This window comes from Uranotaenia lowii, chromosome 1 (genome assembly GCF_029784155.1).
Source record: "Uranotaenia lowii strain MFRU-FL chromosome 1, ASM2978415v1, whole genome shotgun sequence".
NCBI classification, from domain to species: Eukaryota; Metazoa; Arthropoda; class Insecta; order Diptera; family Culicidae; genus Uranotaenia; species Uranotaenia lowii.
Genome location: NC_073691.1, coordinates 56,594,626 through 56,620,657, shown reverse-complemented (window position 1 = coordinate 56,620,657; position 26,032 = coordinate 56,594,626). Strand labels below are relative to the sequence as shown.

The 26,032-nt window shown below is 37.3% G+C and overlaps 1 protein-coding gene across 12 annotated transcripts in view; it reads left to right on the top strand.

Moving 5' to 3' along the window:
• LOC129740357 (sex determination protein fruitless) overlaps window positions 1-26,032 on the top strand; it is a 761,972-nt gene that overhangs the window by 610,056 nt on the left and 125,884 nt on the right. For all 12 annotated transcript variants that reach the window (XM_055732014.1, XM_055732021.1, XM_055732012.1 and 9 more), the window contains 3 exons: window positions 5,682-5,829; window positions 11,628-11,828; window positions 11,910-12,458. In XM_055732014.1, the coding sequence (XP_055587989.1) occupies window positions 5,682-5,829; window positions 11,628-11,828; window positions 11,910-12,458 (898 nt within the window). The remainder of the gene's footprint in view (window positions 1-5,681; window positions 5,830-11,627; window positions 11,829-11,909; window positions 12,459-26,032) is intronic.

Below are 26,032 nucleotides of genomic sequence, written 5' to 3'. Positions count from 1 at the left end.
ATTAAACGAAAAATGCTGAAAAACCTATCGTGATATCATGATGGGTCAGATAAACGATAATTCAATCTGAGGATTAGACTTTTCTTATCCGGAGAAAGATTTTTATTGTCCTTTTTTTAGGAATGATTTTATTAACAAATTTTGAGCAATTGAGGAGTAGATTCAATAGACTTTGCACAAAATCTCAATTTTTAGATATTTAAAAAATAAAAATTGAAAAAATTTGAAGGAAAGTAAAAAAAATCAAAAAATCTTGTGAAGAGACTTAAAAAGAGATTCTGAGAGGGTTTTATGAGACTTTGATTGATATCTTTAAATAGATTTATGGAAAGACTATTGAGAAGACTTTTTGAAAAACCATCAAAAATGATTTTTATAGAACAATTTTGGAGTAAATTCAAGAGACTTTACAAAAAAACTAATTAGACACTTAAAAAATTGCGTGATTAAAAAAAAAATTAAAGAACTTTGAGAAATTTTCAAGAAGTTTACAGGCCGCTTTAAGATGTTTTTTTTTTTTAAATTGAAACTTTAAAAAAACCTTCAAAAGAGACTTTTAAAGCTATTTAAATTAAGATCTTTTAAGGGATTTAAAAAACTTTTTAGTTTCCGAAGAAACAAATAAGGAGCCTATTCAAGAAACTTTCAAATGAACTTAAAAAAGGCCTTCAACGGAGCTTTCAATGGATTTTTAAAGAGACTTTCAAAGGGACTTTCAAAATGGCTTTTCAAAGGAACTTTAAAGAACTTTTCGGGGAAGCTTTAAAGGACTTTTCAAAAGACTTTTAAAAGGATTTTAAATTGACTTCTAAAGAGACTCATAAAGAGACTCTTAAAGAGACTCTTAAAGAGACTCTCAAAGAGACTCATAGAGAGACTCTTAAAGAGACTCTTAAAGAGACTCTCAAAGAGACTCTCAAAGAGATTCTCAAAGAGATTCTCAAAGAGACTCTCAAAGAGACTCTTAAAGAGACTCTCAAAGAGACTCTTAAAGAGACTCTTAAAGATACTCTTAAAAAGACTCTTAAAGAGACTCTTAAAGAGACTCTTAAAGAGACTCTTAAAGAGACTCTTAAAAAGACTCTTAAAGAGACTCTTAAAGAGACTCTTAAAGAGACTCTTAAAGAGACTCTTAAAGAGACTCTTAAAGAGACTCTTAAAGAGACTCTTAAAGAGACTCTTAAAGAGACTCTTAAAGAGACTCTTAAAGAGACTCTTAAAGAGACTCTTAAAGAGAATCTTAAAGAGACTCTTAAAGAGACTCTTAAAGAGACTCTTAAAGAGACTCTTAAAGAGACTCTTAAAGAGACTCTTAAAGAGACTCTTAAAGAGACTCTTAAAGAGACTCTTAAAGAGACTCTTAAAGAGACTCTTAAAGAGACTCTTAAAGAGACTCTTAAAGAGACTCTTAAAGAGACTCTTAAAGAGACTCTTAAAGAGACTCTTAAAGAGACTCTTAAAGAGACTCTTAAAGAGACTCTTAAAGAGACTCTTAAAGAGACTCTTAAAGAGACTCTTAAAGAGACTCTTAAAGAGACTCTTAAAGAGACTCTTAAAGAGACTCTTAAAGAGACTCTTAAAGAGACTCTTAAAGAGACTCTTAAAGAGACTCTTAAAGAGACTCTTAAAGAGACTCTTAAAGAGACTCTTAAAGAGACTCTTAAAGAGACTCTTAAAGAGACTCTTAAAGAGACTCTTAAAGAGACTCTTAAAGAAACTCTTAAAGAGACTCTTAAAGAGACTCTTAAAGAGACTCTTAAAGAGACTCTTAAGGAGGAAGTGGATATTATATTAACGGTTGCTGCCGGAAATTAACCCGTTCAAGATTTTTAAAATTTGAATTCCGAAACAACGAGCCTGATCCTACAGGACTTTTAAAGGGACTTTTAAAGGGACTTTTAAAGGGACTTTTAAAGGGACTTTTAAAGGGACTTTTAAAGGGACTTTTAAAGGGACTTTTAAAGGGACTTTTAAAGGGACTTTTAAAGGGACTTTTAAAGGGACTTTTAAAGGGACTTTTAAAGGGACTTTTAAAGGGACTTTTAAAGGGACTTTTAAAGGGACTTTTAAAGGGACTTTTAAAGGGACTTTTAAAGAGACTCTTAAAGGTACTTTTAAAGGGACTTTTAAAGGGACTTTTAAAGGGACTTTTAAAGGGACTTTTAAAGGGACTTTTAAAGGGACTTTTAAAGGGACTTTTAAAGGGACTTTTAAAGGGACTTTTAAAGGGACTTTTAAAGGGACTTTTAAAGGGACTTTTAAAGGGACTTTTAAAGGGACTTTTAAAAGGACTTTTAAAGGGACTTTTAAAGGGACTTTTAAAGGGACTTTTAAAGGGACTTTTAAAGGGACTTTTAAAGGGACTTTTAAAGGGACTTTTAAAGGGACTTTTAAAGGGACTTTTAAAGGGACTTTTAAAGGGACTTTTAAAGGGACTTTTAAAGGGACTTTTAAAGGGACTTTTAAAGGGACTTTTAAAGGGACTTTTAAAGGGACTTTTAAAGGGACTTTTAAAGGGACTTTTAAAGGGACTTTTAAAGGGACTTTTAAAGGGACTTTTAAAGGGACTTTTAAAGGGACTTTTAAAGGGACTTTTAAAGGGACTTTTAAAGGGACTTTTAAAGGGACTTTTAAAGGGACTTTTAAAGGGACTTTTAAAGGGACCTTTAAAGGGACCTTTAAAGGGACTTTTAAAGGGACTTTTAAAGGCACTTTTAAAGGGACTTTTGAAGGGACTTTTAAAGGGACTTTTAAAGGGACTTTTAAAGGGACTTTTAAAGGGACTTTTAAAGGGACTTTTAAAGGGACTTTTAAAGGGACTTTTAAAGGGACTTTTAAAGGGACTTTTAAAGGGACTTTTAAAGGGACTTTTAAAGGGACTTTTTAAAGGCACTTTTGAAGGCACTGTTTAAGGCACTGTTAAAGGCACTGTTTAAGGCACTGTTAAAGGCACTGTTAAAGGCTTTGTTAAAGGCACTGTTAAAGGCACTTTTAAAGGCACTTTTAGAAACAATTTTCAAGGCACTTTTCAAGGCACTTTTCAAGGCACTTTTAAAGGCACTTTTAAAAACACTCTTAAAGGCACTTTTCAAGGCACTTTTAAAGGCACTTTTAAAGGCACTTTCAAAGGCACTTTTAAATGCACTTTTAAATGCACTTTTAAAGGCACTTTTAAAGGCACTTTTAAAGGCACTTTTAAAGGCACTTTTAAAGGCACTTTTAAAGGCACTTTTAAAATAACTTTTAATAGCACTTTTAAAGGCACTTTTAAAGGCACTTTTAAAGGCACTTTTAAAGGCACTTTTAAAGGCACTTTTAAAGGCACTTTTAAAGGCACTTTTAAAGGCACTTTTAAAGGGACTTTTAAAGGGACTTTTAAAGGGACTTTTAAAGGGACTTTTAAAGGGACTTTTAAAGGCACTTTCAAAGGCACTTTTAAAGGCACTTTCAAAGGCACTTTTAAAGGCACTTTTAAAAGCACCTTGAAGGCACTTTTAAATGCACTTTGAAAGGCTCTTTTAAAGGCACTTTTAAAGGCTCTTTTAAAGGCACTTTTAAAGGCACTTTTAAAGGCACTTTTAAAGGCAATTTTAAAGGCACTTTTAAAGGCACTTTTAAAGGCTCTTTTAAAGTCACTTTTAAAAGCACTTTCAAAAGACTTGTAAAGGACTTTTAAAGCGACTTTTAAAGGAACTTTCAAAGAGACTTTTAAAAGGACTTTTAAAGAGACTTTGAAAGGGACTTTTAAAGGGACTTTAAAAGAGACTTTTTAAGGGACTTTTTAAGGGACTTTAAAAAGGAATTTTGAAGGCACTTTTAAAAGGAGTTTTAAAGGGAATTTCAAAGAAACTTTGGGAGGAAATTTTAAGGGATTCTTAAAGAGACTTTAAAGAGACTTTGTAAAATATTTTAAAGGGACTTTAAAAAGGACTTTGGAAGGAAATTTTAAGGGAACTTTTGAATAAACTTTTAAAAAGACTTTTAAAAGTTGATTTTTAAAGAGACTTTCAACTTGCATTTAGAGATTATTTTGCAAAGTAATTTTCAAAACTGTGTCTTAATGGTTTTTAAAAGGAACTTTATAAAGAATTTTTAGATGAACTTTTCAGAAAACTTCCTACGAAAATTCTATGGATACCGTAAGGAAATTTTTAAGTGATTTTCAAAGTGACTTTAAATGAAAAGAGATCAAAAGAAAAGACTTTAAAAACTTTCTTTAAAAAAAACTGTTAAAACGACTTTTGAAGAAACTTTTAAGTGAACTATTAGGTGTTCTTTTTAACAAATTTGAAGAGAAATTTTCAATAAGAGTTTTGAAAAATTTCAAATTACTTTTCAAAATGATTGTTTATAAAGACTTTGAAGGGATTAATATAAAATACATTTGAAAGGAATTTGAAAAGATCATAAATTGAAAAGGAATCACAAAAGAATTTTTAGAAGACTTTTCAAGAGACTTTTAAAAGAACTTCTATTCAAACAACTTTACGAACGTTTTTGAAAGAGACTTTTAATAGACTTTGAAGGAATTTTAAAAGAGGCTTTTGATATAATTAAAAAAAACTGCTATAAAAAATTATGAAGAAACTTTGGACTGGAATTTAAAAAACATTTTAGTGATTTTAAAGTTTATGAAATTTTCATGATTAAATTCTTAAGGAACTTTAAATATTTTGTTCTTTCATAAAGACTTTAGATTATTTTGAACTGCTTTAATGTAATTTTTAAAAATATTTCTGGGACATTTTTATAGATTTATACAGGGATTTTCCTAGTAACTTTCAAAGGACATCAAAAAGAGTTTTTGCTGGATTTTTCCAATGAATTTCGATAGATCTTTTACTTTGAACTAAATTTTGACTCTTTGAAAATGTACTACTTATATTTTTGTTATGGCTCCAAAGAATACCAAAACTATGAATGCCAGTAAATTTGGCCATGTCAACTTGTTCTTTAAAATTTCAACTCAAGTTCGTTTCAAACGCATGTAACTGGGTTAGACACCCATGTTTTCTCAAACATTCTCCCCCTTCACCATAATGAGGTTCGCAAGCATCCTTCGTCGACTTCTTTAAAGTCTCGTGTGGTCGAGAAGGTATATTTAATTTGTCGGCACCCCCAGGATGAGTACATTCACGAGCACATCAACCAACTATTAGAAAACCACCAGGCAACCAACCATTCAACTCCGTTTTCAACTTCTCTCTCTGGAAAACGTAAGACTCAGCCACAGCACCCAGAACGACAGCCTTTTTGGTGCTGTAAGAAAACTACTACAAGAAAAGGCGGTGGTTAGTCAAAAGGTGCAACTACTTCCGGTCTCTCCTTGACGAACTGCTTCCCTGTGCTTTGGTGACATCCCTATAGCCACATGTGTCACCCCCACGTTCGTTGCCTTGTAAGAAACTCGTTAAGTGGCAAACAAATAAGTAGCTGAGAAGAGGTTTTTAAACCAGCAGCGGCAGCAGCAGCAAGTAGGGTGTAAAATAAACAGGGGTCCAACCGCCATCCTTCTTTTAATTAGTTTCAGCTTTTGTTGGGACAGAAACAAAAAAAAACACCATTTGTTTACACAATTCCATGTTCCGTTGTTCTGTTAACCCACAAATCCCACAAATGAGACAAATACTAATAGATTTTTTTTTCTTTTTCTATTTTTCCCTCCACCATGTCAACAATAGGAACAGCACTGACACCGGGACAATGGACCAGCAGTACTGTCTACGCTGGAACAACCACCAGTCCAACCTGACGACAGTGCTGACGGGCCTGCTCGAGGATGAGAAGCTCTGCGACGTCACACTCGCCTGCGACAAGGGGATTGTCAGGGTAAGTTTTACCACATAGACTAATCATGTTTTAAGCATAGGAGTAACAATTAGTTAGACAGTGAACTAGAAAAAATATTTAATATTTTTAATTTTGTGAACTTATATCTTATGTCGAGCGGAATTTTAACACACGATTACTAAGAATACTTGAAAAATCATAAAGGCTCTCAAACGCTCCAACACCTTCTAACGAATTATGTGATGGAACCAATACAAAAGTGATGAAGAATGCCTCACTGGATATATCTAATTTTTTTTCTCGAAGATCTACTACAGGTTAGATTTGCAGGGGTTTGTTGGTAGTGAAATTTGTAGACCTGATACTCAAGGTTGAAAATTTTGTTGGCACCTGACTGTTAACTTCACTGATTCGGTTGTGTTCAACATCTGGCTGCTAATTCAGCAGAAACCCACCATTTTATTACGATCTCGTGGGTTCAGTACCACTCCAGGAATTTTTTTTAGACACTAGGTAGATCCGTTTCTAGAGATCACAGCAGGGCTCTCGTGATCCTACACCCTGTAGACAATTCTTGAGGTAGATTTCTACCCATTTAACTTTCGTCTTACTTGTGCTAGGCGGTGAAGAACAGTAGCTTATCGCCGATCTTCCGGTGCATAGGGCCGTGGTAAAAGACCTCCACTGTTGACGATCCGGAGCCAGAGTCTTCACTTGGTCCCAGTCAAGATTCTCGTCGACAGTTTGGATTTAAGCGGCTAGGCTTCGCCGCCACGAGTTTCTGGGTCTGCCTTTTCTTCGATGACCTTCTGGATTCCATTCAAGCGCCTCTCTGAAAATCTCGTTTTCATCTTTTCGCAGCGTGTGCCCAATCCATCTCCACTTACGTTCCCGAATCTCGATTTCTAGCGTCCTTTGATGACACCGGCGATGTAGTTCCTCGTTACATACATGATTCTTTAAGGCCGAAGTGCAATTAACCTTTTCAAAAATTTTTGCCGTGTGTGTGAGTTTGTCTTACTAGTTCCCTTGGCGGTACATCTGCAACGTATGCCCACGCGTTTAAGCTCAGAACCTCAAAGAGGTGGACTATCGCCCGAAGTAACATTGCTCACATTGAAGAACAGTGAGCAGTAGTTAAACTTGGCAGGGTTCTTGGGATCTTTCTTTTTACTATTTGAGATATCACAGAACTTCGAAACACAGCTTACACAGCAATCACCTCTAAGGGGCCAACGAAATTGTTTTGCTAGATATCCGAAATAAAACAACTGTTCAGCCACAGCTAGCAACCACGCTTTAGTCAAAAACACCTACGTTTGTCCATATATTGTATTTAGACATCTCTTGACGTTTTTGAAGGAGGTTCCAAATTACCTGTGAAACCATCGGTTCCCCAGACTAACCAGCTGAGTAAGAACTAATGCCTTGATTTCTTTATGATAGTCGATGGTCACAATTCGGTAGGTACCACACCTGCGTTGGACCACAATGACGACACACTGGCTGAGGAAAATCAAGAGAATAAAAGCAGTGTCTAGGAGATAGCGGGCGAGCACGGCAGAGATGTCGAGATTTAAGCCTACAATGCGAGGTCCTGTAGAGACATGAATTACTGAGAATTACTGTAGAATTACTGAGTTGTCTTGTAAGGGGTCCAATGTGGCAGCTACCTGGAAGTTCAAGCTATCCAAGCTAAGCTAGATCACGCTCCACTTGGTCTAATCACTTCGCCCGTTGCGCCCTACTCGTCTCGTTCCAACCGGATTCATAGCGAATACCAGTTTTGCAGGACAGGCGTCCGGCATTCTCGCTGCCTGTCCTGTTCAACGTATGCGGCCAGCCTTCGCCATCTCCTGAATACTGGGTTTGCCGTAGAGAAGCTCGTAGTTCATTCTTCGCCTCCAAACGCCTCCTAACGCCGCTTGAGTACTTCGAGTGTACGCAGGTCCTCCTCGATCAATATTCATGTCTTGAGCCCGTAGAGAACAACCGGTCTAATGAGCGTCATGTACAGGTTACACTTCGTGCGAGGGCTAAGTCTTCTCGACCGCAGTTGCTTGTGGAGTCCATAGAAGGCACAAATTCCACTGATCATTCGCCGCCGGATCTCATGGCTGGTCTCGTTATCTGCGGTCACCAGTGAGCCGAGGTAGACAAAGTTTTCGATTATCTCCAGCTTGTCGCCGTCGATCGAGACCTTGTTATTACTGGACAAGCGGGTTCGATCGGTCTCGGATACGCAGGCCAGCATGTACTTCGTCTTGGACGTATAAATCATCAACCCAATCCTTCTCGCTTCGCGATTCAGTTTGCAGAAGATCTCCTCCACCGCCGCAGATGATCTCTGTCAACGGCAAAGCAGATAAGTTCACTGGATCTGTTGAAATTTGTGCCCCGCATTTCGCCCATCGCTCGTCGAGTAACACCTTCTAGCGACACGTTAAACATCATGCAGGATAGATCATCGCCTTGTCGAAGCAATTCACCCGAGATCCACACACAACTTTGCATTCTATCCATTGTTGTCCATCGTTATCAGTCTGGTCAGCTTCCTGGAAAAGCCATTCTTGTCCATGGTTTTCCATGGAGCTCGTCACGGACGATCGTGTCATATGCGGCTTTGAAGTCGATGAACATATGGTACGTATGGTAGATTTGCGTAGTTTAAAGACTGGGTGTGTCGTAGATCGTCCTTCCGTGATGCCTGGTGACTTCCACGAATCTATTTGCTAGTGACGTTAGGCGGCGTAGTAGGATTCGTGACAACACTTTGTAGACAGCTTAGGACAGTTTCGGTAATTTGTATTTTTTTGTAATGTAGCTACTTAGCACTTAACCTAAGTGCAGATTGGATGATCCAGATCATCTAATCTGCACTTAGCAGTCGCTCAAACTTGTGCTTAGGTTAGCGTAGAAGTCACCCAAGGTACAAGCTGGTTGACTGAATGTAAGTAGGAAAGAAGCGTTTGTAAAAACTATCCTTTCTAAATTCCACTTTCGTTTCTAGATTTAAAGTTGTTTATTATTGTCCTTGGATGAAATAAACTGTCGAATCCTGTTTATCCCGGCGTTTTGTTGTCATTCTTCAAATATTCATCCGATGGCGACGGTTCTCTCATCGAGCGAGTATGATTTCAACACCACCAATCAAGACAACTCGAGAAGTTGTGTTGCCTGCGATCGTCCGGATTCTGCGGACAATATATAGTGGCCAGTTCAATTGCTGGTGGCATCTTTCGTGCGCTAGAGTTAGCGCTAGCGTATCAAGTTGGTCATTTGCATTGGAAGGATCAATCCTCCGAGAATCGCCAGCAAAATTACCACTTCCGGAATGACTTTCCAGAACGTCGAGAGCTGATTGCGGACGCATTCAGGAAATTGCAACAAAAGCTGCGTGACTGTCAACAGCACCAACAGCCATCAGCAGACAAGTTAAACGAGCTAGGGAATAAGCTCCAACTGTGTCAGCGGGGATTGAGAGGTGTTCGAGTTTGATCGGAAGAATCAAGTCGACTTCCGAAACCCTTTCCGGAAGCTTTAGTGGATGGTCCTACACATCCGACAGGAGCTATCTCGAAGAGCAGGCTTGTTGTTGCCCAACCCAGTCATAAGAAGCCATCCATGTAAGCGGATGGGAGGCAGCCAACGATAGTATCGGAACGTGTGGCGCAGGTTCTGGTTTCGTGACCTGAAGTTATTTCGTCGTCGGTAGCTGTCGTAGAGGCAGTGCAAGTGCCGCAGAGGCCGCAGCTATTGCCTCCACCATCAACGAGGCAAACTGATAGCGGTGTTCCAGTCAATCCGAGCCACTTGGACGGTTCATCTGGGTTGCTGCAGCCAAAGTCGATGGAATGCCCTTAAACACGATGTTGTAGAAGGGGCCCTACCAGTTGACATCCTTGCCTAATACAGCAGTTATTTCGGTTCCGCCAGTACCCGACGGGAGTGTGTGGAGACATCCGGAAGATGTACCACCAGATCCTGATTCGTGAAGCTGATCGAAGCACCCAACGGTTCCTGTGGTGAAGCTCGAAATAATACAGCATGCAAGGATGTCAACTGGTCGGGCCATCGACTTTGGCTGTCGCAATCTAGATGAACCGCACCTTACCGGCTTTCTTGGGATTGATGACCACGCCGAGGGGGAGGTACCATTTGCGTCGGGGATCAGCCTGTTGCAGCTCATCCGAAGTCCCGCATCGCCGATTCTTTTTCCTTTCTCATTTCAAGGCATTGGAGTATTCTCAGACACATTAGATAAATGTCTGGAAATAGTGTACTTCCAGAGCCGGCCGAACTTGTAACGGTCGCCCACTCTTTTTTGCAGTTTACCACGGCGATTTGTTTGACTCTCGCTAACAGCTCGTGTTGAGTCGAGATCCACAATTTGCGCACCAACTATTTTTGCGGGTCGGGTCCAGGGAGTCGTGAAACGCAAATCGAGTTGCGACAGCACTTCCTCAGGTTGCACACACGAATCAGGTTTAAGACTTCCCGAAACGTGGCGTTCTCGGACAACTCTGATCTGATACCACTTGTGTCTACTTGACACCTCTGCACTTCTTCAGAATATCGGGGGCCTCTAGTTTTTTTTTGTACGGGGACCTCTAGTGGGTTCGGCTCTTTTTCGTACCTCTGCAGTCATCTGCTTTGCAGACATGTGTCCACCCAGAACCGAGAGAAGATAGAACTAAAGCCCAGAGTTGAAAGCCTTCCGGAAGCCTTACGTATAAAGAAGTGCCATCTCCTAAAATCTTACTTCAGATGTAAAATTTCCGTCCAATCGCTACGTCCATGGAGAACTGGCCCAAGCTAGCCAAAAGAGCTGAATTAGCTAAGACTGCAGTTTTGAGGCGGACTTGTGTGATCGACTGAGACCGCATACAGTTAACAAAAAGAAATCAAAGATTTTCAGCTAGCTGAACTTCTTTCCACTTAACTAACTAGCCGCTAAATTAGTGCTTCAAATCAAGGTCAAATCGTTTCAACCGAAGCTAAACTTCAAATGCTTCCCGAGCTGCCTGTGGCAATCTAGAATATGCCTCTACACTCACGCTAAAAGAGTGTATATGAGAGCCAAGAAATATGTAGGTAAGCGATGATGAGCAATCATCGCTAGCACAACTGACCTTTATTATTTCTAGGTAGTCAATAGGTCAGTTGTGCGGCAATCTGGATTTGGAACTCAATAGGGTCTTGATCCGGGACTCCACACTGCCGACTTCTAAAAAATGCTCGCAATACAGAAATCCCAGTTAGTATTGTTCAATGGTCTTTTGAACCCCGAGTCATGACGAGGAGAGGTCAGATCTCAAGATTTTAGAGAAGAGACTAGACCTTGACCGTGTAGATAGCAGGTATATGTGCGTTAACCTCAAGTCATTACGAGGAAAGGTCAGATTCAACAGAGCAGAGATCAGGCCTCGATTCGTTAAGAGAAGAGTTTTTAATGTGTGAACCTCGAGTTATTACAAGGAGACGTCAGACCTTGAGTCGTTAGAGGATATATCAGGCTTCAAGTCGTGAAAGGAAGAAATATTGTTTGAAGTGGTTGCGTTAACCAGTAAGTGGGGTCCAAGGTCAGAAGACCCAGATGGGTTTTAGGGAGTGAGAGATATACATACATGCAATATATCATGAGTCCTTCCACTGCAGTCATAGACCCAGAGTAGCAAACATGGGTGAAAAGGGTAGCTTCCTAGTTATCCCGTGATTTCACCTCCTTGAACAACGTCAGATAGCAGTTATCTTAATCTGTATTGGCAACATTACAGACTTGTTTACTCTAGCGATTGTGGCAATAACATCTGTTTATTCTCTTACCCTATTTCCAGGCCCACCAGGCGATACTGTCCGCGTGCAGCCCGTACTTCGAGCAGATCTTCGTCCAGAACAAGCACCCGCATCCGATCATCTACCTGCGGGACGTCGAGGTCAGCGAGATGCGGGCCCTGCTCGATTTCATGTACAAAGGCGAAGTGAACGTCGGCCAGCACAACCTGCAGAACTTCCTCAAGACGGCGGAGAGTTTGAAGGTAAGAGTAGGATCCCGGACTTCGATTTCTGTGCTAAGTTAGGGTTAGGTTATAATACTCATTGCGTTCTACTTGTTGCAGGTCCGAGGTCTCACCGAGAGCAGCACCGACCGGTACTCGTCCGACTCCGACAAAAGCCGACCGGAGCGAACGGAACGGACCGATTCAAGGGATGGCCGCGAATCGGTTCCGCCGATCAGCGTCAACAACAACAATACCATCGTCAGTAATAACAACAACAATAACAACAATAATAACAACAACAACAACAATACTCTGCACCATCCGTCGCTGAGGGACAAAGACTTCCGGGAGCGGGAAGAGATCCGGGAACGGGACCGAGAGCAACGGGACCGAGAACAACGGGACCGGGAACGCGAAAGGGAACGCGACCGGCGAGAGCTGATCCAGCGGGAACGCGAGAGGGAGCGGGACCGGGACCGGGATCACATTGCCGGGGTGCAGCCGCGCAGTGCCAGTGCCGACATGCTGACGCCACTGCACGAGGACCGAGACTACTCGCCGTCGGACGACCGGTCCGAGATGAAAAAACGTAAATTCTGTGATATTTCTTTGCCCTCGACGCCGAGCCTGATCGGGAATGACCGACAGGGTGGATACGAATCGCAGGTGAGTGCGCGTGAAAAGCCTTTTGGGGGGTGGCTCCAGAGAGTTTTTTTTAAATAGAAATTAATGAATTGAAAATTATGTTGAGCGTTTGTCCCATGAACTTTCCTTCAACATCATGAGATGTTCTTATCTTACAACAAGACTTTTACTCAAATTTTTTAAATGTATTGAAAGAGCTCGGTAGTCCATATTTGTGCTTATAGCGTTGATTTTTGTTAGGAAAATTCCTATGAGTTTCAGAATTGCAATTTTCAATCATTTATGTCACTTTTAATTAGTAGAATGATTCAGAATTCAAAAATCAGATTTAAAAATAAAATTCAGAATAATTCAGATTCAGAATTCAGTTTCAGAATCCAGATTCAGAATTCAGATTCACAATACAGTTTCAGAATTCAGATTCAGAATGCAGATTCAGAATTCAGATTCAGAATTCAGATTCAGAATTTAGATTCAGAATTCAGATTCAGAATTCAGATTCAGAATTCAGATTCAGAATACAGATTCAGAATTCAGATTCAGAATTCAGATTCAGAATTCAGATTCAGAATTCAGATTCAGAATCCAGAATTCAGATTCATAATTCAGATTCAGAATTCAGAATTCAGATTCAGAGTTCAGATTCAGAATTCAGATTCAGAATTCAGATTCAGAGTTCAGATTCAGAATTCAGATTCAGAGTTCAGATTCAGAATTCAGATTCAGAACTCAGATTCAGAATTCAGATTCAGAATTCAGATTCAGAATTCAGATTCAGAATTCAGATTCAGAATTCAGATTCAGAATTCAGATTCAGAATTCAGATTCAGAATTCAGATTCAGAATTCAGATTCAGAATTCAGATTCAGAATTCAGATTCAGAATTCAGATTCAGAATTCAGATTCAGAATTCAGATTCAGAATTCAGATTCAGAATTCAGATTCAGAATTCAGATTCAGAATTCAGATTCAGAATTCAGATTCAGAATTCAGATTCAGAATTCAGATTCAGAATTCAGATTCAGAATTCAGATTCAGAATTCAGATTCAGAATTCAGATTCAGAATTCAGATTCAGAATTCAGATTCAGAATTCAGATTCAGAATTCAGATTCAGAATTCAGATTCAGAATTCAGATTCAGAATTCAGATTCAGAATTCAGATTCAGAATTCAGATTCAGAATTCAGATTCAGAATTCAGATTCAGAATTCAGATTCAGAATTCAGATTCAGAATTCAGATTCAGAATTCAGATTCAGAATTCAGATTCAGAATTCAGATTCAGAATCCAGATTCAGAATTCAGATTCAGAATTCAGATTCAAAATTCAGATTCAGAATTCAGATTCAGAATTCAGATTCAGAATTCAGATTCAGAATTCAGATTCAGAATTCAGATTCAGAATTCAGATTCAGAATTCAGATTCAGAATTCAGATTCAGAATTCAGATTCAGAATTCAGATTCAGAATTCAGATTCAGAATTCAGATTCAGAACTCAGATTCAGAATTCGGAATTCAGATTCAGAATTCAGATTTCAAAATTCAGATTCAGAATTCAGAATTTGGAATTTGAAACCAAAATAAAACCTGAAATAGTTAACTGATCCAATTTTTATCCGAAGTTGATCGGATGGCTCCAGAGAGTAAAAATATCAATTCTCTTCAATAATCATCCGATTACAAAAACAATCTCAACGTCACCTCTAAAATACGTTCAGTTTGGAACGAAATTCGCCTTTGCTATATCAAAATTTCAACCTTTGTCAAACCAAGAAGTGTTAAACAGGAAAAACAGTCATCGATCAAAGCAAAACATTCCTCAACACCACAAACTTCGACAGTCATTTGTTATCGCGGATTACCATTTCGATTGAACAATTTCCGTCGATTTCGCAGAACATCGGTTCATTCATCATTCATTCATTCATTCATAAACTTCTGCTGCATTCTTTCCCTTTGCCTCAACTCGCCTTCGCCAGCAAATGCGTCTGGCCAGTGCAGTGGCTCCAGCGAGTTGAAGAAATTATTCAGCAGCAGCTAAGCTGGTTTATCTTTCACGAAAGCAATTTGACGGTTTTGCGATAGGTTGAGGCAAAACAGAATGCACCTTTTTGCATTCCTGGCGCCTGGACGCGACGACGTTGGGGGTTGAATTTTGTTGTGGTGATGAAAGTTATTCATGTTTATGTAAATGTTGCCTTTGCGCGCGGCGGGAAAAACTTTTCCGGGAAACCACCTAAGAATGGGAAAAGAATTCAACAACCAACTGATGGATGCTGGCTCAAACTTCCAAACAAGGAAGAACAGGGATGATAGACAAGTTGGCTTTTTGGGGGGGACTGACTGGATGGCAGCGCTGAATAAATGTAGAGAGGATAAAGAGGAGTTCCACTTTTGTCATTCATATAATTTGTTGTTTCTTCGGGAACTGAACGAGTGTTTTTTTTTTCTTCTTTCGTTCTGTTCTGTCGAACTGTTGCCGTCCATCCGCGGCGAAAGTGCTCCACTGGAGTAGATCACTACAGCTTGCAATTGCATCTCATCTTACCGAAAAATAGTTGTGAGTGAGTGGAAATTGAGCAGCAGCAGCCAGCAGCCGTGAGGGAAAAGTTTTGCCTAATGCACGAACAAGTGGAAGCTTAAATGGAATTTTAATATTTTCGACGTCCGTCGCCATCAGCAAAAGTGCACAAGTGTTTTGGATTTTTTTTCACCCCGGCCCGATTCATACGGCCGCGTTTGGTTTTGTCTATCCTTGACGATCCTCGTCGTACGAGACGTGTTTCTCTTTGAATTCCGGCTCTGCTGCTAGCTAGGTCTATTTGCATAAAGTTCCGAAACACTCTTCGAATAGTTGCTGCTGCTGTGTGACGGATGCGGAAAGAAAGTCGTTCCGGAAATGTTCACTTTCAACTTTGAGTGAAGAGGGTGAACTGGACAGGCTACCTACTGAACTTATGTAGGAGTGAATTTTTATTCAAAGGATTGACACGATTGAAATCTGCTTTTTAAAAAGTCAATTAATACAATACAAAAAAAGGTGGATACGTAAATAGTGTTGGAATAAATTATTTCAGACAGTAAAGAAACATATAAACGTTCAAATTCCTTAGATGCATCTAAAAGGATCCTGCAGTAAGTCAATAAGACTGTCTACTTGAATGAAATGCATCTAACATATTGTTTAGAAATGAAATATGAAGATATTATGCTTGATTTCTATAATCAGTTTGTTTTTTAAGGCTGAAACGCCTAAATTTAGGCAACATAGCACAAAAATACTCAACCTGCTAAAAGAGGTCTCGTTTAGAATGAAAAAGAAAGTTTTGAATCTAATTTCCAACCAAACCGTCAGCATTTTGAACAAAAAAAGCATTGAGTTCTAATTGAAAAAAAAAAATAACAAATTTGTTTCGGTCAAGAATTCTTCCGAAATAGCTTGAGCTTGTGATTTAGCTTGCTATCAACTACGGTCCACATGTGTCCACTCCTGACCAATGGCATAATGGTTGCACTCCGTGATTGGTTGAAGATAATCAACATTACATAGTGAACCAATTTGAGGAGGATCTACATTTTCAAATCAGTGGTTTTAAAAAATTTTCACTCACCGCCCCCTTTTGCATTGCAAATTTTCGAGCTTAACGAGTCCAAGTTTTTGATAAATCTTAAAAAAACAAATTGATAATTAGGATCGTTGAAAAACCATAAGCCTTTGACATAAATTTGTTTAAGACAAAACTCAAAATTCATTCAAATTTATAGAGTCTGAATCCTCAGGAAAAACTCAAACTTGAAAACAATCATTTTGTTTTGAGAATGAAACAAATATTTTGATTTCTAGAAAACGAAATTCTTCATTTGACATTAGTTAAAAAAAGGCATAATAACTTACGTTAGCTTAGCTTGATTAACTATTCATATCCACCTTTAATCATTGAATCCGAAATGTTTCATCAAAATTTTCCTTTCGCTTAAATTAATCAGTGCATATTTAAATTATTTTATAAATTGTTTTCTTTATTTTAAAAACATCGTTAGATAAATAAATATATTTCGAACTTCACGATCGCTTGTGTGACTAAGTAGATCGAGTTCCACATCGCCAATGGTTGCTCTAGGGGAAAGGTTTCCCAAATGGGCCTATCGGGTTAAATGACCCTAAGGCCGTTTGGCGAAATGGCTAACAAGACAACATATCTAATCAATGCATTTCGAGGGTAATTCGGTTAGAACATAAGGCACGAAAGAATTTTTTGAGAAAACCAAATCAATAAAATTTAAAAATTCATACAAAGTTTTGATACCTTTTAATGTAATACTTTGACTTTTAAAAATTAAACGTCAAGAAGCTCAAAACAAAAAGTTGCGTGGTTTTTGTTTTTTATTTTAATGAACCTTAGAAGTAGAACAAATTTAAGCTTTTAAGATGGTTTCAAAATGATTGAAAAGTAGAATATGAGAGTGTTTTTGTATGCCCCCATCATGTTTGTAAAATGCCGCTATCCTAAAATAATAGGTTAAATGGAATAAATATATGAATTTAATCAATAAAACTTCATATTGAAGCTCTAATTAACACCTTTAGAAAGGAATTGAAAATCTCAAAACAGATTTGATACAGTTTTTTTTATGGATGAATTGCCTCCATAATACGGCAACCCTAACTTTTGTTTTATTTTATAAAATAATAAAAGAAATAGATTTTTATAAAAGTTCAGCTTTATCGTATAAAAGTCATCAGTTTCTAGCATTCCCAATGAAATTATACGGAAATATTGCCAAAAACACGAAATTTTGCCTGAAACATTAATAGGCGCATTTAGCCCGCACAATTTAAGGTTCATCAATTTTGACAACAGTTATAATAAAATCGATTTCTCAAAAACTGAAGGAGATTTCAACATAAAGATTACTCCAATGTATAGAAAACAGATGTATGCTCATGTGTATATAGTTTTTGTACACATATTTGATGTAATATTTCATCAGTATTTTGCTTAATAGGCGCATATAGCCCGCTCCTCCCCTACTCCGTGATTGCCGAGGCAATCAGTTTTGTTCAAAGGTCAAATGAATTGGATTAGCAGCACATTCAACATTTTCAAACGTGATACTCTTAAAACATCAAAAACAGCGCCGGCCACGTCCTAGTAGTCAATTGAATGACTGTTAGTTCAGAAAATAACATAAAAAGTAGTACCGTAAAACGGGGTTACTTTGATCACCGGGGTATTTTTTACCAACAATACATTTTTTCACATTATCATCAATAACTCAGTCTAAAGTTTGAATTTTTTTTTAACTGTTTTCTACATTTGAAAGCCTATTTATTGGGTTTCAAGTAGGCAAAATTTGGTTTGTATTTGAATTTTTTTCTATTAGTAAAAACTCAATTTCTAAATCCTAAAATATCTACATATGTTTTATAAGGCTCTCTACCAAACAGCTCTTCTGATGATACCAAAAAGCATTTAGAAGCAAACGGGTTGTTGAAAGTGAAAGAACAACTTTTTTTCTTTGTATATGTGTATTAAAAGTTCTATTTTTGTAATCATTAAGTGATAAATTTTTTATATTTAAAAAATAAGGACATTTTCCAAAAGTAAGCGCGTATTGGAAAAATGGATAGGAACCCTATCATGTGGTTAACTTTGAAGAAAAAATAAAAATGGTTATAGTGGGTGGGCCTAGGAGAACGTGTGAAGGTAAAATTTCATTTGTATTTTGAAGCTATAACAATTTAGCTATTGTTATAACTTGTGCTCCTAAATGTATGCAGTATCATTGTTTTTTTTCGATTATAAATGTTTAAAAAAAAACCTTAAAAACTAGGTAAAATTGATGAACAAGCATTTGTAAATATTATGAAGGTATTTTGTATCCTTTATGATCAAGAAAACTCAATAAAACCGCCGAAAATAGATACTGATCAATGTCACCCCAAAGCATAAAATTCTGAACAGAGACAAAAATTTTTTTTAAATCAAATTCAAAGTAGTCTAATAAATTTCTGCAATCATGTTTTACGTTCATAGGAGCCCAGTACTGGTTTTAAAAATATTAAACACTAGCTGATTTACCCGGCCTTGCTCGGGTTTGCATAAAATATAAATCAAAATGAGTCGTTTGACTCAACGAAATTTTGGTAGCTTTGTATTCAATATATTTAATATATTTATTATAAGAAAATTTTACCCATGTTGTGCCATGGATGTAAGCTTTGAAAGTTTTGTTAGTGTTTTTCAAGTTTTGAATGAGAATATTTACTGTGTTTCCTTTTTTCATATTTTTGAAACACTTATGAGGTTCGTATTAAAAGAAATTAAAAATAATTTCCCATGAATTCTTTTTTATTTCATCATGAAAAACATTTTATACCCACCCTTTCTTAAAGGAAGCTTGAATAGCTTTGGCCCTCTATTTTTTTTTATCTTCAAATGATTTATATTTTTATCATTCCCACCCCCCATCCAATTACATCTCTTTTGGAGATGATCTCCTCGGACGCTATTTGTCAAATGCTCATCCGTATGCTATATTAAAGTTTTATTTGCTTAGAAAATTCTAAGAAGGCTTCCGAAACTTGCCGCAGCTCGTGGTCTTCAAGTCTTCCAAGCAAACGGCCATGAGTTCGAATCCCAGTCACGGCATACACAGTAAACTTTTGTGGTTTAGTGGTTTAAGCATTTGTGAGATGCTAGCCATCATATACTCGAAAGATGTACGCTTAGAATTAAGTAAAAGGAATCTCTTCGAGGAAACATTAAATTTTATTGAGATCCTGCATGTGTTTGTATTTGGTTTTTTAAACTTGTTGAGGATTCATTTTGCATGTTTTCAAACGGATGTGTACTTTTCGTTGTTTTTTCCACACTGTTTTATAATTAGTTTTTCTTAAATGTTCCAAGTTCCACTAATAGTTTTTTAAAGTGATCTAAAAGAAATGATCTCGGAACCCAAATCGCCCATTTTATGATGTTATAACAAAAGATTTTTTTTTAATTTTTACATTTTTGAAAGAAAAAAAATCTCATTAGTTATTGTGAAGAGTGATAAAGTAAAAATTCTTGGAAATAATTTGATTGAATTCACAGTACTTAACGGTTTAAGTTTTCGCATAATTGGATGGTAAAACTGAACACATTGATGTTCAACATTTTTACAAAACTCATAGATTGACCGATAAAATTGAATTGAATTGAAAAACTTCAAACCTCATACTTTATTTCAAATAAAGTTTCTTGCGTTGGATTTGGTTTTCCCAGATAATGCACGTTAAATTTTTGAGACGGCTTTCAAAGCGTTGACATCACAGCTCTCACCTTATAACTCTGAATTTAATTATTTAATGTTTCTGAATTCTAAAAATACGAAAATGGTTGGTTCTAAAAAGCTTGATTTTAAGAAAATTACTTAAAATGTTTTCAGCACTCAATCCAAATTCATAATGAAGATAAATTACTGCATCCATACTTCACACACTGTATATTCTTATAGACTCCAAAGCCCTGCAGCAGTGGTAGGGAGTACTTTGAAAATCACTACAATTCAAGTCAATACATACTTTACTGGTTAGTTGTATTTTTCAATCCGAAATGTTAGCTCATTATTGCATCCAAAATTCTCGTATCTACCGGTACCACGTGCTTTCAGCAGTAGAAGGTACAAAAAACACCCGCCAAAATTTCCACTTTCAAATCTTTAACGCTCAGCAAGCTTTGATTTGCTATCCAGTACACGTGAACTCTGGATGGTCATTTCTAATGCCCAGCTCATGGTGATGGCGAAAACAACCCCGCCAAAGGAAACGAAAATCGATCGACCAAATGGGTGCCATGACTTTTGGTTCGTGGGAGAAAAACGAAAGTTGTATGGGAGGGTCCCTTTTCTTAGGTGGGAGGGGCTCAAAACTATTACTAAAACCTTACCATGGTCCAAACAAATAACTGTACCAAATTTCAGGCTGATCGGTTAAGCGGTGTGGATTTGTATAAGGTGCATACAAACATATACACTCAGGTTTTTTTTTACGCGGTATTTCGTCCCGCGTAAAAAAAAACCGCGTTAATTCGAAAATCCGCGTAAAAAAAAACCGCGTTAATTCGAAAATCCGCGTAAAAAAAAACCGCGTTAATTCGAAAATCCGTGTAAAAAAAACCTCGTTAATTCGAAAATCCGCGTAAAAAAATCCCGAATTTCGAAAATCTACGTAAAAAAACCATTTTAATTAAAAAATTCGAGCAAAAAAGCACGTTACTAAAAAAATGCGAAAGAACCTTGATTATTTAAAAATTTGCGCACAATGATAGTTTATTTTTAAGATAAAAAACAAAATCAATTAGATCGTCTGATGTCTCAGGTCTCATGTTCCATGTCTCAGGTCTCATGTCTCATGTCTTAGGTCTCATATCCCAGGTCTCATGTCTCATGTCTCAGGTCTCATGTCTCATGTCTCAGGTCTCATGTCTCAGGTCTCATGTCTCAGGTCTCATGTTTCTTGTCTCTGGTCTCATGTCTCATGTCTCATGTCTCAGGTCTCATATCTTAGGTCTCATGTCTCATGTCTCAGGTCTCATATCTCAGGTCTCATGTCTCATGTCTTTTGTCTTAGGTTTCATGTCTCATGTCTCATGTCTCAGGTCTCATATCTCAGGTCTCATGTCTCATGTCTCAGGTCTCATGTCTCAGGTTTCAGGTCTCAGGTCTCAGGTCTCATGTCTCATGTCTCATGTCTCATGTCTCATGTCTCATGTCTCAGGTCTCAGGTCTCATGTCTTAGGTCTCAAGTCTCATGTCTCATGTCTCAGGTCTCAGGTCTCATGTCTCATGTCTCATGTCTCATGTCTCATGTCTCATATCTCAGGTCTCATGTCTCATGTCTCAAGTCTCAGGTCTCATGTCTCATGTCTCAGGTCTCATGTCTCATGTCTCAGGTCTCATGTCTCAGGTCTCATATCTCAGGTCTCATGTCTCATGTCTCAGGTCTCAGGTCTCATGTCTCATGTCTCATGTCTCATGTTTCAGGTCTCAGGTCTCAGGTCTCAAGTCTCAGGTCTCAGGACTCAGATATCATGTATCACGTTCTTAGTCTCAGAGCTAAGATTTTCCCAACTACAAAAAGATTCTAAGTGTTTTTCTTTGAAAAAGTCTTAGAATATTTTCTCTCAAAAACCGCGTTAATTCGAAAATCCGCGTAAAAAAAACCGCGTTAATTCGAAAATCCGCGTAAAAAAAGCCGCGTAAAAAAAACCGTGTAAAAAAAAACCGCGTAAAAAAAACCTCAGTGTATAGTCCAACTCATCTTTATATATTAGATATATGAAAAAAAAAAACGAGCAGCTTCACAATTTTGAAGCGCATTTTCTCGAAACTATCATATGCACTTGCACCCTTCTGATCCCAAGAGCCTCAATTTTTCCAATGAAGTTTTGAGTCCTTTATGAGAGCCCCTCATTGAGGGGAAAACTGTACAAGACGCACCAGTTAAGGATAAACGCTATTTTCAGCGATACCAATCATCTAAGAACCAAATTGAAAGCTTACGACGATTCAGGGATCAGATTTACCGTATTATAAAAAAGAAAAAGTATGATAAAAACACGATTTTGATTATATTTTAGTAAAAAACTAAAGCAAACCGCGGGGTAGAACGCCAAAACTAGTGAACAGAATGCACCATAACGAAAGGGTGGTGAGATGAAACAATGATTATTCGGAATGTAATAATAAAAACACCAAATGTTCAGTTTGATATTCATCATATTTTTGTAAACTAACCATACTTTGGCAAAAAAAAACATTTTTTATTGCTAAACTTATCGAAAATTTCGCCTTTCAAAATACACTTTTTTAAATCCTTATAGGTAAAACGCCTTAAGGTAGGCAACGAAATTCAATTTCTTGACTGATGTCGCGGCAAACAAGGCGGCAGATATTTTTTTCGAGTTGAATATACGTGCACCTTTTTAACTCGAACAAGGACGAAATTTAGTATAACTATGCATTGTTATCGTTATTTGGGAGTCAGCAAATAAAAAGAATGTCATTTTGTTTAAATATTAAGGTTTTCTCAAAAGTTCATTCAAAATTTAAGCGTAAAGCACGTGTTCTTGTCGTCATTCTGCCCCAATTTTGATACGATTGATTTTAGTTAAAAAAATGTGGGAAGTTATAAAATAAATAATAAAAACGAAATATTTATAGTTTTCCGATAGTGCATACGAATGGAAAAACGATGCCTTAGTTATATCAGATTGCACAGGATGATTTACCATAAAACCTTATATGTTACCCATGAAAAATTACAAGTTTCACGCTGATTCCATTAATCCTTCTGTTTCTAAGAACCAAAGTCGCTTTTGTGAACTTTCATCTAATAAATGATGAAAAAGCTTGTTCGCTACAATAAAAATGAGGAAAAAAATCATGCCATAGGTTAGTGTATTTTTGAGAAATAATGGCATGGGTCATCTTACTTCGCTGGTGCGTCTTTTAAATATTTCCCCTACATTTTACAATATAGTAGAACAATGTAGGGGTCTATCTTATCACAATTGAAAATAATTTTCATATCTCAGAAATCTTGTGAACCACCCTAAAATTATTTCATTCAAAATGATTGCCTTTAGTTGTTGTAAAAGTTTGTCCGAAACATCAAACTTAAGGGAAATACGCAAATTATTGTTTACCGTTAAATTTCATTTCCGGACCACTCTGCACTGGTTTGATTAAAAAAAGTAGTTTCAGCATAATCGATTTTAACACATCTTTATTGATCCATGGCTTAAAACTTCAACAACATTCTCAACGCTACTTGGCGTATAAAATTGGACCAACAGCATTTGAAAATCCTGTAAACAAAACCCACAAACCCGGTAGAATTCGACTCTGGTCAAAATTTTGTGTAATTACCTAATCTCATTACTGCCCAATTTCATGACTTTTAAATTTTATGATACTTAATCAAGTGATTGTTGAATGCAATAACAAGAAATAAATCAGCGATCTTAAATATAAGATCATTCTTGTGTAGCCGATGATTGGTTTTGCTACACACACTATCACCCATAGATCCCATCTCTCTCCTTGAGCTCTTGTCTATTCATACAAGTGGATGTGCCATCAGTCAGCCAACGACATTCATTGCAGCAGGGCACGAGTCACTCGTTCAGCCAGTAGACTACCAAGCTTAGTTTGCACAATTCTAATAAAAAATAAATAAATAGATCGGAACGGGCTCACCAAGGCAGGAGAACAACATTTATTACAAACTAGCTGACCCGGTAAACTTCGTTTTACCTGTTACTTAATAAATCGTTGGAAAATGTATACAGTTCTTCAACTTCTTCGTGCTCGTGAATCAGTTTTCATGAAAATCGTCTTCAAGTTGTTCGAATTTTGTCCCGTTTCTAGTTGATTTTGTATTGGAGCCCTCCTTCCATACGAAGTAATAATCTCGAAACTATTATACAAACCATCTCTGGCCCGAAAAACCCTCGGATACCAAATTTCACTTCATTCCGACCGACCATTCATACGTGATGGTGTTACAAAGAAAACGTCTCTATTTTTATATATAAGATTCACCGAATCCACTCCCGTCCGATTCTTGAGGCTCATTTGTTGGTCGATTTGGTTGCGTTTCGTTTACCATAAAATGTAGTGAAACCATGATCCAATTTAAAATAAATTACGGTGATTAATCCTTCATAAAATTATTTACAACTATTCAATAACTTATTTAGAGGAATTTTTATATTCAAGGTATACTAAAGTGGGAGAGCAAAAATAGAAAAATATGAAGATAGATAGCTTGAGTCACCTAACAGAAAGATAAGCCTTTCATTAAAATTTTGTCGAAAACTAGCTTCTGTCGAAATCTTGAGTATCTACCCTATTTTAATTCAGTTGCAATTCAATGGAATGAGCTAATAACAAAAACGAACATAGACCTTTCAAAACATTTCAAATAAATGAACTATCGGAAGTTTATAATAACGGATGATTCAAAAGACATGAGAATCTGTTTTCTCAAAAATGCGATCACTGTCTATAACAGCTCCACTTGATCAATTTTATAGTATGACTGTAAAACTAGTCTAAAGTTCATCTATACATTGCGAACGTTTTGTTACATTTACATCCAAAATTCAGGCTTTCCCCAATCATGAGTTCTCAATATTTCAACGTCATTGGCATAAGATGTGGATGCCAGCGGCAATGATTCGATTTTAGACCACCGGCAGTAACTTCCTAGCGCAATCGCATTGCGTATGACTGAAGAAAACAAAATTAAAACGTTTCCATGAACCTCCCTATCCCATCACAGGACAGGATGAAGGCGAACGAAAACAATGAATGAATAAATTGATCCGCTCCGTTATTGCTATGTGTGCGTATGTAAGGCGGCAATAGGAAAATTACAAACGAAAACAAAAACATTTCCTTGTTTCAAACCACCGGCAAACAACCTCCGGCCAAGCTGCACATCTGTGCGTGTGTATGTATGCAGGCAGTAGGAAAGCAAAACCTGTTTCTCGTTTGGAATTCCCTTTCCCATCATAAGACAACACTAGCAAACCCCGGGTCAAACGCCAGACAATATGCATTTTTTTTTGGTGATGGGTCGTGACGGAAAAAAATTGATCCTTGTTCTCCATCTGGTTCAGGTGGTACACTGGTTAAGCTGTCGAATGGGCAAGATGAAGGTGGGAGATCGTTGTGAGTTCGATTCTCACCGATGTTTTTTTTTTTGTTTCCTTGTTTCTGTGATGACCAATAGGACCAAAATCCCATGAAATATTTTTCGTCTTTCGCTTGAATGTTTGCATGCAGCGGTCCTGTATCATTTTGCCCAAGAGCTTGAATCTTTAAGCCAGTGACGGGAGAGCAATCATATCATCTTTGGCGCAATGCACATTTAGCGCATTTTCGACACATGGTTAGCTCCGATTGGCATTGAAATTTTGCAGCCTCTTTTTTGGTTGTACATTGAAAATAACCAATTTTTCTTTTATTTATAGTGGAGATGTACCGAATATTGACCTTTGAAACTATTCGGTCGAATATTTGGCCGAATATTCGGTCAAATATTCTGTTGAGCTTTTGATAAAATACAAAAGTCACTATTTCAATTTCCATATCTTTCTTCCTTCTTAATGCCCCTCATGTTTTTGAGTCGATTATTTCAAACCAGATGATCAATAACTGAAAGGATATCAGATAACTTGTCGCTTCTAGGGCATTTATCACCAAAGAGAATGGGTTCCTGTGAAATCTGGGATAAAACACGTCGAAAAAGGTGCCGAACAATTTGAGATTGCTTATTTGATATCGAATTAGATGAAGGTCGAATTTGAGAAAGATGTCTTCAAAATAGTTATTGAAAAGAATAATGAGCTTCGAGCTCAAGCATACCATACTTTTTACCACATTCGGATAATTCGGGACGATTTTTTGAAAAATTTGTAAAAAAGGCAAATCCGAACAAAATCTAGGCCAAAAACATGCAAGAAAAATAAGAAAGAAACTTGCTTGAAATTAAAAAGTTACATAGAATCACAGCAGCATTTGATTTAGCAAATAATTTGAA